At 38.9% G+C, this 14,878-nt stretch overlaps 1 protein-coding gene across 1 annotated transcript; it reads right to left on the bottom strand.

The window, feature by feature from the left end:
- Positions 1-535: 535 nt before the first annotated feature.
- Positions 536-13,726, bottom strand: LOC149017966 (rhomboid family protein). Its single transcript, XM_089152291.1, has 7 exons — positions 13,277-13,726; positions 6,874-7,039; positions 3,507-3,577; positions 3,366-3,430; positions 2,819-3,289; positions 2,650-2,740; positions 536-1,273 (listed from the first exon to the last, which is right to left on the bottom strand). The coding sequence occupies exons 2-7, from the start codon at positions 7,013-7,015 to the stop codon at positions 1,187-1,189; spliced, it is 927 nt and encodes a 308-aa protein (XP_089008417.1). The 5' UTR covers positions 7,016-7,039; positions 13,277-13,726; the 3' UTR covers positions 536-1,186.
- Between the last annotated feature and the right edge of the window lie 1,152 nt (positions 13,727-14,878).

Below are 14,878 nucleotides of genomic sequence, written 5' to 3' on the forward strand. Positions count from 1 at the left end.
GAGTATGTAACCTCTCTTGTATTGTTTCAGTACCTAACCACATTCATGATTGATGGTTTTATCGGAAAAACAGAAATAACAAAAGGAACCCTTTTACTTCTTTTGATGATTCTCTGTTTTTTTCCTCCAAAAGAGAAGAAGAAAGTTGAACAGAAATATTTGACTAATTAGAAAGGGAGTTTAAAATTTTAAGTTGGTGTCTATCTAAAATTTCCTTAATCCTTACCTAACAACCCATGTGACGCCAATTCAGATGCGCATGTGAAAAATCTCCACTGAGATTTTGATCTCGACCGTCCATTTTGGTGTGTTCATAAACCAAATCTCGACCGTTGGCTTCACGGTGCGCAGCACTGAAATGAAGCTTGTCAAAAATAGAAAGCTGGCCAGATGGCAATATATGATTGAATTTTCATACCCAATGGTCGAACCAGCATGGAACCAAAATGGGCAGCTTAACCATCTGGTTTATACTGGGTCAACATTCCAACCGGGTCAAGGAAACTTGTATATCAACCCTATTTGCATTTGTAGGTAAGGGGTTGGACATTAAACATTTGGCCAGACGAGTTATGTGCAACGCTAGAGTTGCTCCATTGTGAACAAACGTGCATTCCTCTATTATCCAAATCCATGCAGCAAGAACTTCAGGGTTACAGCACAAAATTCTGTTTGGATCAACCTTAATCGTCTCTTCTATCACCAATTACTTCATATGGAGAGTCAAGAAGCTCCTACCTTCAACATTTTAGCCATAGCATGAGAGCCAAAGCAGTAGCTAAGTAACACTAGTTGACCTACTTGGGTGGCCACAAGGATGGGGCACACATATAGCATTCCTCGATAAGGACTACAATCACTATTAAGAATAGCATTCTCATTATGGAGATGCCTGATAAGACTTGTGATTAAAGCAGCTTGAAAAGTTGAGGGTTCACCATTTGATTGTGTATGTACTGCAAATTACTTGTATGAGTCGCCGTACTACTGTGAAAACATTCCGATTACATGTACTACACAAGGAATGCAAGCAAAGGATTGAAAATAGAACAGGGGAATCATTTTTATTTCAAAAAGATGATTCAGTAATACAACTCTTCTAAACACAAATCTGATAGAAAAAAACGCCTTTCCTCCTCTAGTTAGTTCAGAAACAGATTTCCTACAAAGTAAAGAGAAAACACCCTCATGCTCCATATTTAGGGGCCTTCCATAGTTTAAAGGCTGCCTCATGCAAAAAGCGATCTGCTGGCATAGCAAGGTTTGCACCATTCTGTATAATGAGGCATAAAAAAGAGAGGAACAAGTTAGAATTTGAATTTCAGCAAAACAATATATCCAATTTTGAGATTGACCCACTTTTTTGGTGGTATGTAGCCAATGTACAACTCAGAATTCCAGTCATGCAGGAAACCAGAAAATGAAGGGGCCCAGAAGTGGTAAGCTATCATTCTAAAGGCCTCAAACGTGATTGAGTAGCACCACGCATTGGCAGTACTCAAATTTTTCCTCAACACGTTTCCTACAAGACCAACTAGCCTTGCTAGCAAAGCTGCTGTTTTATGACCAAGTTGTAATCCGGAACCTATCTTCTCCCAACAACCTATGAATTATACTCATTTGACCACCAAAAGGGTTTCTGGTAGGGTGGAGTGATTTCACCATCTTTTTTTTTTTTTTTGGAAGGGGGAGGACATAGTGAGGTCATTCAACTGAGAGATACTCCAAACCTTTCAAGCCAAATCCCAGATAACAACCTACAGGACTAGTTCCAGGACTAGTAAGAGAGGTACTAGATCAATGTAGAGCTTCACAGGAGGGGGGAATTATATGTGGAGACTGGGGTAAAAGCATCACTGCATGATCTGTATAGCTGATCTTAAAATTCATTTAATCTCCCTCTAATTCTATATTGTGACTCGGCCAGTTGGCCCTCTATTTACACTAACTCCACTTTAGAAAAGAGAATGCGACAGGAAACAGGTAGATGATATCTAAAAGTTTGCATAATTTCAAAGATGATAGATTCAATAGGCCGGTAAAACTTCACTTCATTATAAACAACTGTTAACAAATAGAAAAAACTATATCCACTGTACAAGAGTTCTGTGTTTAGCAGGTTCCAAGGAGGATCAAATCTATGCAGGTTCTTTTGGATGTGCTTTTGGCACAATGGTGGCAGCCTCCGATACAGAAACAGTAAGATCAAAAGAAGGTCTCAAGTTCAAACCTCCGTTCCTCCATATAACATCTTCCCCTCCTCCCCCCCCCCCCCCCCCAAAAAAAAAAAAAAACCCACGGCCTGGGCCCCCTGTTCCTTGCATCTGCTCCCCAAAAAAATTACTGCTTCAAATTTTGTGCTAGCCTTAGCTAAAAATATGTAGGTGATCATTTCCCCGGACACAAACAAAAATTTCTCCAACCAGCTAAGCATACTGAAGTTCCAGGTGGAGAAAAAAAGGGGTGGGAGGTCAACATACTAAATAAAATTGGACCAATTGCAGTAATGTCCTCTGCTTCCATGACAGCCTGGTAACTGAGTAATGAGTATGAAACCACAAACCTTCTAATCGCAAAATTATGAAAGCAATAGTCATGACTCAAGTAATATATGGTCATATTAGTTTGAATATTAATTTTAGATACTACCTCCTTAAATTCCTTGAATGAAAATGTCTCCACCATATCCTTCCGAGTTACAGCTTCCTGCCATTGCGCAATAAGCATTGGACAATGGTGCCTGCAGCATAAAAGTAAGATGATTTCTTGTATATTTTGCAACAACCATGAGAAACGGTCAGTTTTACTTTGCACTTACCTAATGTTATTTAGTAAATGTCCTCCTTTCATGGTGTACGTTTGATGAGGGATGAGTGACGAAAGATTGGAGGTTATCCCCTTTTGTGAGACCATCGATAAATTAGGATCCTCATTGTTAGACACAGCTCCATAGCTCACGATGATAGAAAAGTGAAGACGAGAGCCAACTTCTGATCCAGGTAGAGCTGCTTGAATAACCCCACCAACCAAATGATCGACCCACTCCAGCTGATTTTCCTTCTCACCACGCCCAACATGCAATAACACTAAATCAAATGAACATGTTTCTAGGACCCTTCCCTCTTCAAAACCCAACAACTTTAATATCTCTGAGACTAGAACATCCTGGGAGGATGAGTCAAGACCTTTAGTCAACTCATCAGACTGGATCACAGTTAAGCCAAGTTTTTCCCCAAAATGTTTAACATTTGCATTCATTGTCAAAAGGGCAGCTCGTAGTCCCATGAACCTGAAGTTTAATACAGAAAGAACTTGCTTTACAGTCCACATCAGCATCATATTTGCAGAGACCAAAGCTATTTTACCTCTCTGATATAGTTTGCAGTAGAGGTGCTTGCTGAGATTCAACAGTAGCAGTATGCTCCCTCTTCTAAAAAGTGAAGTACATCAGCCAACAGGTTCAGCTAAGTCCATGCTTTAGAACATCAATAAGTTCTATAACTTACATCACTGGTATAAGCATCATGGGAATCCAACAGCTGTGCCAATTCTCTAACCACTCTCTCATCTTCAGCTTCTGCATTACAAATTCAAGTGAATCTGAAAGTTTTAGACAAATCAACAATAGAACTGCAGTGATCTTGAATAGGAATCCTACAGTGATAGAATCCCCATAAAATACCACTAGATCGAGCACCAGTGATTTCAGATGCGGAGAACTGTCAGTCAGCTGTCAATACTAGTCAGAAGTGGTAAGAAAATAATTTCATTCCTGTACCATCCTGGAAACTAGATAATGCATGCTCTACTTTGCTCTTAAGCTCCACATTTTTATGTTGAAACCTGATATTGCTCACTTGGTGATACCTAGGTTTAGAGAGCATCAATAGCTATGTAAATAAGATATGACTTCATCTTCTAAGCCTCCTCCAAGTCTCCTATGTGTTTCCTAGTGATGATCGCTTCCTCCTGAGTTCAAACTAAGTACTCTAATCCTTTAGGCAAGCTCTATGGAGACATATTACCAGAGAGAGCATGAAGTCATAGTTATCAAGGTGTCACCTATGCGTCCAGGCGCTGTGGTGGTTCTCGGCGTCGAGGTGTCATCTTGTCACCTTTTTTTTGGTGTTGCCTTGATTTCCTTCCCCCCTTGGATGCCTTGTCGCCTAGACTCAGTGACATTTGTGCCTGAATCATCTGAGAGGAACAAAATATATGGATATTCGTAGTCGGAAGGCATGAAGAGAACCTAGAATAACAGCTTCCAAGATTGACACACTCCCAAACACAGCCTTTCATTCTATCATCTACAACTGAGGTGAAATTGTCAATCCACTTCACAACCAAATTACCACAAATATGTCTGACAAGTTCAGCCCCTGATGTCTTCTATGTTTCATCTGTCAACCAGGGTCTAATGAGATTATCAAATCACCAACATGAATATGGTTAGAAAGCCACCAATAAATCCGGAACCAAAGGGACAGGAACCAAAGGGACAGGAACCAAACCATATTAGAGAACACCCAATAAGATGAATAGGATCAGTTAGATTGGCTAGAAACTCTCTGGTCGGATAGCCTGTTTTACAGAATTGAGCAAAGTATGATTTGGATATAATGCTTAGATCCCAACATAAGTAGAATCCTACAGCAAATAGGAGAATCAAAACCTGCAGTATGAATGAAAGAATTTGACAGCTTTAAACAGAATCAGTTTAAGCATTTGTGATCCATGCTGCAACAAACTTGAAACCAGAACCTGTAAAAGAAATCATATTAAGCATATCAAACCAGAAAAGTGACATTTTGAGGAGATGTACTCGATACAGGAAACCTCAAATAAAATGATTAACAGAACCTGATCCCATATTCAGTGGGCAATCGGAGAGAGATATTAGCAAAATTTCATCAAAGAAGAATGCTGTGATTAAAGGTGAAATAAGGCACAAACTAGAAATTTTGAATTTTACCGCAAACTCTATATCGCAGGGATGAGGATTGAAAATTCTCACCAGGAAAGAAGAAAAGATAGGAGAAGTAATAGAAGATTCAGTTCTTGAATCCACCCAAACCAAAGATCTGGAAACATACCAAGCGGTGGAATCCACAGAAATCCAGTGAGTAAGACCACTTAAATTCAGAACTCAGAAGACACAACTGCAATTGACGAACCAAGTTGCATCAAGCCTCTTCTTCATTCATAAATCTAGTATGGCTTAGTTGTGTACATGCTTATATATCTACCATAATGTAGACTTGGAATCAACAAAGGAAACAGTAATAGCAAGCGTAACCCCCCACCCCCCAAACCAAAAAAAAAAATCAACCCAGCTGTGGAGGTGTCCTAACTGGAGTGGACTAAACAAAGGAAAAACGCTGAATAGGGAGTGGAGTTCTAGATACCTAGTCCAGCCTAACTAAAAACAACTAAAACTCGAAAAGAAAATAGCAAAACAAGCTTCAGGATTGGAGGTTTCACAGGAAACCAAGACAAGGCCGGGAACCAGGAAACTGGTTCCAAAACAGGAATTGGATGCTATTCAAGCCTTTCTTCTTCTTCTGTCTTCAGTTAGCATTTCCCAAATATTGCATCAGAGTCAGTTAAAATGGAGCACAGATCACTGTGATCTAAGCTTGACGCATCTTCTTCACTGCATATTCATACCATTCTACAGCAGTAATTGGTCAGATATCATTTGATGATAAAGCTGCATGGAGGCTTCTCACATTTTGTAAAGAGAACTAAGGCAATCATCCGCACCAAGATCATATTGACTTTGGGATAACCTCATTTTGGTAATGTACTTGCAAATGAACTAGGTAAAATCTAGGTAAAATGGTGCACAACAGGAAACATGCTATTAACCTCGTAAAAAGTGTCATGTACAAGTTGCATCCACACTATGACACTACACCTGAACAACAGTAAGAACTCCTAAGCACATATCAATGTGTAGCTTATCACCCAAAGTAGCACTAACCAACATATCAATGTGTAGCTTATCACCCAAAGTAGCACTAACCAACCATGATTTGAGCAAATGGGTTTGCTGAAATTGTGCAGTCAGTAATCAATATTTTCCTAAGCTAAAAACAATCTAGAGTTGCTGAAGACTCATAGTAGTCATCATAGGAATATGTTCTTCAGCCGAGGACCTATGGGATCATGTTTAAAGGTGAGCAGCTGACGATTTTGAGCACATCAACTGATCAATGTGACTTTAAAAATCCCTGAAGATAGTCAGTCAATGAAAAATCACAAGGGTCTTGATTTGGCAATTCAGATTGAACACCTTCCTTTTCAGCTGCTTCCTAGAATAATGAGTAGGGGTATAAGTAATAAGCCCTTCAACAAATAGTGAGTGAGCTAAATACCTCCCTTGAAATGAAGTCCATTGGCCCCATCTTGATTCATTGTAGATTGGAGAATAAATGCTGACTTAAAATTCCCTGAAATGGATCATTACAGCTGAAATCCCTTCCCCCCCCCCCCCCCCCCTGGGGGGGTGGGGGTGTGGAATACCACATTGCCAAGATTCTCAGGTTGCATGGTTTTGACATTGTTCTGAAGGCCCCCAACCCAGACAATCACAATAACAAAATCCAGTTTTCTTGATTGGATCAATGACCGTAATGGAACAAAACATCATTGTCATAGCATCTAGGTGACCAAAGGAGTTCGACAACCAACGTGCCTTCCTAGGTGACTAAGGCAACCAAGGCACTATGACAACTTTGGAACAAATTTATATCTTACAGAAGAGGGAAAGTTAGGAAAATTTGTACCAACCTGCATGAGGCAACCAAAGCACTATGACAACTTCAGAACTAACTTACAAAAAGGGGGAAAGTTAGGAAAATGTGTACCAACCTGCATGAGGGGAATGTGGAAGGGAGAGGAACCCACATACACCTTTAGCTGCAAGAGAATGGAGATTGGCATGTGAAGGAGAAATCAGATGTGCCAGCCCATCACCATACAGCACTAAACCTCGGCTTGGTTTGTCAGCCATTTCTTTTTCAAAGCAACCTATAATCTATAACAATGGGAAGATTTTAGCTGTGGTTGAAGGTAAAAAAAAAGTGGGAAACATGGACATCGAATTTGAAATATGAAGTCTAACAGTAATGCCAATATGTAATTAAAGTAAGAAGAATGCATGGGGACACAAATAACCTTAAGTATAAAAACCCACTGTACACTAATACACTGTTTTGTTTGCAAGAGAAAAAAGGGCAGGAATGATAGAAAGGTGGGACACACTGGTAGTGGGGGTTGGGAAACTCGAAAGGAAGGGAGGAGAAGCAAAGAAAAACATAGAATATGTGGACCCCACAAGCTTATTTAAGTTTTCCACAAAGTCCCACCCAAAATAGTGGGATTTTTTTAGCATGGGGTGGGAAAGGTTAAGTGACACATCAGCAGACAGGTTCTTTAATTTGAGGAAGCTTGTCCACTCATTTTCGCACCCCAATGAACCAAACAAAGGGAGCTTTTAGAATTTCATTGAAAAGAGTATACTTTTCCCACCCCATTTTATTCCAGCAAACAAATGGTCTATAAGGCTCTACATACCACATATTCAGATGTGCAGTTACAGAAAAAGAAATAAAGATATGTGATCCTAGATAATGCATGCCCTACACACCATGTTAAAGAAGAATCATTTGGAAAGCCTAAACGTAGGTGGTATTAACTGCTAGTGGATGGGTAAGGAACCCAAAGGATCAGAATTTATATAACAACAGAATTTAGAAAACTTTCAGTTTAAGTTTTGAACGTGCTCTTGAGCCCAAAACCCACCGTGCGCCAACTCCCACCCCCAATAAAAGTTACTTTAGCATATTTTCTTACATTTTTGCTATCCATGGAAGATACTATAATATGGTTGGTGACTCCTTTTATTATTCAACAATAGCTAAATATGCTTCCTTGTCATCAAAGCAAGGAAAAAGAATGAAAATTAATTTTGAATACATTTAATGGCCATAATTTGATTTTCCAAGAAATTTTTTTCATAGAGATATGAACTGAAAGTCGCTCATGCAGTTGATTTGCCATGGTGTTCCCAAAGCCCACACACCTAGGACGTTTCGTGTTCAAACCTCCCGCCTTATCTTGAACCCCTAAGGAAGGGGGGGGGGGGAAGAAGTGTCAGATATGTCTAACTGCCTATCTTGAAGTTTCCAGAACAGATATCTTATGTCTAAACTAAACAGTCAACTGTGAAGCTCAACGTTCCATGGTATTTCAGTGCAGAGTAGGCAGATTGAACTCAGTTGGTAGACCATGCAAGTTCATGCAAGATTATCATTTATCAGGGCTGACTAGATTCACTGACGATGATGACAAGCAATGAAGACAAAAATCAACTATTTATGGTGGTCAAGGCATTGAAGGGTTCAAGTTTCTCCAAAGAACCCTCCAAGGCTATAATGCATAATGGCTTCACGTAGTGGCAACAAGAAGAGGAATATTCATACAAGGGTGGGGACCATCTGTTTTGAAGAAGAAATCAGATAAGCTAGACTTGATGACTGACAATGAGTTGCCAGGGTTGAAGGTTATGGGGAACAAAATGATCCATCCATATCTTGTGGTTAACGCTCTTTGCAAGGTCATTAGGTTGGCGGATCTAGAGGAAGACTGGACTAAGTGAGACCATAGTTGTCACGGCGACAAGGCAATGCGAGGCGGTTTTAGCTAGTTGAGGTGATGAGTCGACGAGGCGCCCTCCAAGGTGCTTTTGAGGCAGTCGAGGCCTTTTAAGTGAAATTTTTACTTTTTAGTATACATCTCATACACTAATTCCATTAATTCTCAACTCTCTAAGTATCAAGTTTCCTGATTTTCCCATTGCAACTAAAGTTCCTGAAATTCTGATTCCTAAACTGAGTCATTCTTCTTCTGAATCTCGTTACTGTTTACTTCATAATCAATAATTTTGGTCATTCTTGATTTTATATTCTGAACTCTAAAATCACTGCATAAATCCAGATGTTCTGTCTTGATTTCTAATTTCCCAATCACCCAATTAGAAGAGCAAAAGCCCCCTAACTTGAGAAAAAGCCCATTCTGGCTCTTGAATTTATTCTTCCGCTAGAATTCCAGTATATCGTCAAGTATGGAAAACCAATCAATCAAGACAACTAACTGATCCAAGTCTAAACCAAAATACTGCAGGTTTTCTGTGGCTGTTTACAGGGACCTACTAGTAGCAATGGTGATCAATCCTAGTTAATTAATAAGAACGACAGGGTGATCAAAAGCACACAAGCCAATAACCAGCAAGTAAACGGTAAACCCAAACATCAGTTTTAATGCAATCATCTTGATAGGCTAAATGAATGTATACAAAGGAAAAAAATCCTACGATTTCATCAAAGATAGAAATAGGAAAAGAAGGCGAGTCGAGAAGTTACAAACTTTAGCTGTCTGATACAGTGCTGCCAACTCAAGAGCGACCGAAAGCGAGAAGTATACAAAGGAAAAAATTCTTGCTCTTACAGTCTTCAGCTGCTGCTGGAGGTTGCTGGCTTGCTGCTGCTGCAACTAAGGTGGTTTTTGTATGACGAAAAGAAAAAAAAAGCAGAAATAAGAGAGTCGCAGGTGTCGCTAGCAGTCGCAGTAAAAGCGGTTATCTTCTGCGGTGATGTCGCCGGTGTCACTGGTGGTCGTCGTCAATCGTCTGGAAGAGAGTTGCAGAGGGAGAGGCAAAGTGGAAGAAGAGAGACGTTAGGGATTAGGGATTTCGGGTTTTCACTCGACAAATTCTTGATTTTTCCCTTTCGTCTTTGTGTTTTTTTTTTTTGGGGGGGGGGGGGTTAATGAATTAATGTTACAAATGATCCCATGCATCCCATGTAACATTTATATAAGCATTCAACCATTAGATTGTTCCCAATTGGAATCTAATTTCCAATTTATTTTTTGGCCTTTGATTTGGAATAAAAAATAATGGTTTTTTAAAATCCCATAAGGCGGTCGCCTCAGGGTCCGAGGCGATGCGGAGGCGACGCCTCAGAGCCCGAGGCGACCGCCTTATGGGCTCCAACTAGGCAAGTATCACCTCAGACCCTCTAATGCCGCCAGCAAAGAAAAAAATTCGAGGGAAACTCAAGTTTCAACTAGGTGAGAATGGGAAACCTAGGTGGGAAATTAGGATATTTCGAGGAAACTTAGGACCTTTTTTGTGCAAGTTTCGATAGGTTTTAGGGAGTATTTTAGGGTAGGACTTTGCATTTAAGCTAATTAGAGTATAAAGAACACATTGGTTGTATTTTGCTAAAAAAATCCATGTAGATATGTCATTTAATGTACATAACATCAATGTAAAGTTGTCCTAGAAGTACACTATAAACTTAACTACTTAAGTACATAACATTCAATATATAATTTCTAACTTCAAAACATCAAATACAAAGAAATTGACAATAAAAAGGAAAGTACAACTCAGTGCCAAAAGGAGTGTCTCGGTGGATCCATCTTGAGAGTTGAGTAGTACTATGATGTAACATCCTCTCCTCCAACCAATGAACATAGACATCCCATGACATTTTATGCCTATGGTTGTCAAGGTAATCAACAATTGTAACTTTATAAGTTTGGTCACCAACATGCCTAAGATAACCAATCAGATGGAATACGCAATTTGGTAGGGAAGTCTTGATGGAGGGGATATTTGGGGAAACATGAAAGAAACAAAAAAATTGATAATATGGGAGAGCTATGAAACTTGCAAGAAAAAGTCCCAGGTTTCCACAAAATTTCCCAAGTTTCCACGAAATTTGGGATTTTTTTTTATCAGCTGGGTCTAGCTGAGTTGAACCAAGTTTTGAGGTTTCAACAAGTTTCGATCAAAACTTGGGATTTTTTTTGTCCCCTAGTTTTTCGTTTCGAGGTTCCCAAAATAGGAAATTTCGGTGGAAATTTGGCAAGTTTCGACGGAATTTTGTTCTATGGCCGCCAGGACACCAAGTAGAAGTCCTGGTCGCTAACAAGTGGGTTGTTTTTTAAGAAACAATTGTATGGTTTTAGGGGCGGGCTTTGGTGTAGCGGTTGGTGGACCACAGTTGTAGCCCCAAGGTCAAAACATCAAAACAACCTCCGAGCAAAAATTGTTGAGGTAAGACCGCGTAGGAAAACTGCCCTTCTACCCCCGGACTCTGCTTGTGCTAAAGCCTTTGGCATCGGGTTCGCCCTTTAGTTGTCAAAAATAGTAAATTTTGACATGAGTTAGATGAATTCAACAGAACTCGTATGGCATTGCCTAATCCAAATAAAAAATGAGGAAAAGACACTTCAGTACCTCTTTCATTTAAGTAACATTATGGACACTTGAACTCAATGAAGGAATGGCTACTTCATTGATGAATGGGACACAATGGCAGAGAAGTGGCAATGGGATGTCAAAAGGGGTAATTATTTGAGTTATATTTATTGTTAGGGAAGAGGTAGGTTGGTTGAGGGACAAAAAAGATTCCAAAACAAAAAAAAATTAGGTGGTCGCTCTATGTTGAATTGTTGCAAAATAACATGTTATTGCAATAAGAAGGTCCATATAAACAGAAATTCTCCGAAGTGTGAGCAAAAAAAAAGAGCAACAAGAAATCGTCTAATGCTGCTACCTTGAACATGTCTTGAATTAAGGGAGATGTGTAATTCACTACTTTAACAGGTATAAAAGCATAAACTTGAACAACGTAATAGTAGGAACCAAGCCTCAAAACAAGCCCAGGGTAATATTGGGAATCAACTACTGAGAGAGATATCCTTGTCCAATGATGTGGAGAGTTTTTATTGGTTTCATGGATCTACCCATAGGCCATGAAGGAAGAAAAGGAGTTCATATAAAATCCACCACACAAGAAAAAGTTACCATGAGTTATTGTTCACGTGAACAGTGCCACAGGCCTGCTGGCTCATATTGACAGCTGGTCTGAAGATTAGATAGTGCCAATATCATATCTCTAACTATTTCATTAGTCTCTACTTTATTAGTCATTTGTTTCTAAATTAGGGTTTCAATCTTTTAGCTACATTTCTAGTTCTGTTTCATAGCAAAGCTCAATTGAATATACCTCAAGTCTCAGCTCGTCTAGAGACTCTGTACAAACTTTTACTGTTGCTATTGGGTTCAACCCATGACTCTATATAATGTAATGCCCTTAAAGGCCTCCATAAGATTTGATCAGTTTTAGTTCTTCCTTAATAATCGTGATCTGCTGAAGACCATTCAAAAGACTAAATCAGCCAGTGGAATTGATGTTTGATTGTTACATGCCTGATAATACCAGTACATCAATCCTAGAGTAGAGTAGGTTCTTAGCTGAACTGAACACCGCATAAAGGAATGCCTATTTATTGTTGCTTCAAGAAAAACCCTAGGTAAAGGGACTGTAAGAGAGATGGATGTAGGTGTTAGTATCAAACCAGGTTAAGTTCCTCATGATTGTGTGTATGCTTTGCACACAAAGCAGCAGATTTTTTATGCTTTTATAATAGAATATCATATAATTCAACAATTTCAAGGTGCAAAAAATTCAATAGTTTGATCCTCTAAAGGAAGGACATGTCAGTAGGTCTAAAGCACATTTCAAGTAGAGATCCATAAACAAACTTGACAAAAGTCTTACATGAGACACTTCTGATTTCTCCAGGATGCAGCAAAAGCTATTAAATAGATACCAAAGAAAAATAATTGAATACAAGGACAACGTATTATCAAATAAAATTCTACTAATATAACATAAAATTGAAGTTTATTTGGAAAATTAATGGGTTGTCTGAAGAGAAAAAGGGGGAGAAATTTTCCAATTATCTAAAACTAGATTAAAGGATGCTTTTTTTAAACCTGGCACAATAAAATACATATGGCAATGATGCATACCTGTTTAATGTGTGTATTACGGTTGCTCTAATACCAAATGATTGTATTAAATTTGACTGATTGCTAATCTCCTTACAAGTCCTGTAACTATATGAATGAAATGCAAGACTACAATAATTGTGCAAGTTCTAGCTCCATTGAACAGGAATAGATGTTGAATATTGGGAACATTTGAGTGGGTATTATTCCATTGGCTGCACAGGTGGCACAGGAAAATTTCTAGAAAGGCCTTATCTTTCTTCCATTTACTAATATCAGAAACATAATAATGCAACATAATAAGTTTCACTACAAGGCTTGAGTTTCACATTTACTTTACTATGAAACCTACAACCGTGACAACCTAAAAAATATTCCATTAATTCTGATATTTATTTGACTGACCTTCAGTTAACGGCCCTACTTCTCACAATCCCACGACCAGGAAACGCCCGAGACGGAAAAGATGGAGAAGAAATGAAACGCCGCAATCGAGACGGAGTAGATGGACTAGATCACCGGAGACGGGGAAGATGACGAAGGGGGATCGCCTTCGCAAGGACGGGAGCAAGGTTTGGAAGCTTTTTTTTTGTACAAATGGGGCTCGGCGACGGAAGAGGCAACCTGCAACTGAACTTGCGTTGGAGCTCAAGAAGCCCAACAATCGAGCTCGGCGACGAGGACTTGCCAGAAAGAGAACCCTAGCACCTGGGCGACGGAAGAGGACTCGCGAGAAAGATAACCACCTGGATTTCACGATAATGGGTGATTGTATATGTGGGTTTGATTTGGGTGAGTCCGTTTGTAAACCACCTCTCCAAGCGATTTCGATTTTTAGTATAAAACGTGGATTTCATGTGATTCATGGGATCACCTGAATTCCGACTCAACATGTGAACCAAAGCCAAACGTTCTTTTGTTTCTAATATTATGATTCCTTAGAATCTGATTCTTGAAAAACGCAGAACCAAACGCCACTTTTTTTTTTTTTTTGGTAGACCAAACGCCACTTTAGTTAACAGAAAACGAGGAAGGAGCCCAACCTGAATTATTTTCACATCGCTTTCCGGTATTTTTCAGTTTTTTTATTTACAAAAATTTAGAAAGTTCGAAAAATTGTTATGTGTCAACACGGGTGACTATCGCGATAAGCCAATAAACACACTGGAAAGCATTATTTTGGCTTAAAACATCACCTAAACTAATGTTCCGAATTGACATATGTCCAATTGTATGCGAACAAAATTGAAAGTCTGAAAAACTCACGGATTGATATGATATCCTACTTGATCGACACAAATAATATAATAGTCTACAATAACGAAACAAGATGTTCACATAAACATTGAGATCGGAACATAATAGAGTTAAAATACAAGCAACAGGAGAAAGAAGCGACATTGGTGATATATCAACGATATATAATTAACTTATTGTCAACCTAGTGTCAGAAGGAAGTGTCATGTCGCCCCACTCCGACATGGCCATATCCTTACCCTTCAAACCATGAGTTAAAGTATTAGAATAAATCGATTTTTCTTTCTTAAACAAGCATTTGTATCATAGTGGAGGAACCCATCGTATCATATTCTTTCCTTGCTTAAGAAAAAAGCAAACCATGAAAGGTTCGGAATCGGTTTACCCAAAAAGAGAAAAGGTTAGGAATCGGATTCGATTTTTCTCAATGGAGTATTTAAAAAATATGTAAAAACTATCCATAGAATATAGGAGAGGTGTGCCTAAGTTAATCCCGAGACAATATATAAACTTCGGAACCCAAAAAAATATATATAGGACCTTGGGCATGGTCGACTAATGATGTACAATTTTTTTTTTTTTTTATAATAAAGAGAAAAATATATTACTTAATAGTGCATAACATCAATGCTGCTTTTTGGATGCTTCTATGATACTACTACTGCAACTACTTGCAACATTCAATGCTAGAGAATTAAAGTAATGTAAGAGCGTTGGGGATTTAAAGTTACAAAAAGACACTCCGTGATC

This window comes from Hakea prostrata, chromosome 4, assembly GCF_041222555.1.
Source record: "Hakea prostrata isolate BN-2017 chromosome 4, UWA_Hpros_2, whole genome shotgun sequence".
Classification (NCBI taxonomy): Eukaryota; Viridiplantae; Streptophyta; class Magnoliopsida; order Proteales; family Proteaceae; genus Hakea; species Hakea prostrata.

Excerpts from the sequence above, each read along its gene's own strand:
- LOC149017966 (XM_089152291.1), bottom strand. The coding sequence starts at position 7,015 with ATGGCTGACAAACCAAGCCGAGGTTTAGTGCTGTATGGTGATGGGCTG. Across the intron at positions 3,431-3,506 it reads ATGATGCTTATACCAGTGAT|AAGAGGGAGCATACTGCTAC; the intron begins GTAAGTTATAGA and ends TTCACTTTTTAG. Across the intron at positions 1,274-2,649 it reads CATTCAAGGAATTTAAGGAG|AATGGTGCAAACCTTGCTAT; the intron begins GTAGTATCTAAA and ends CTCATTATACAG.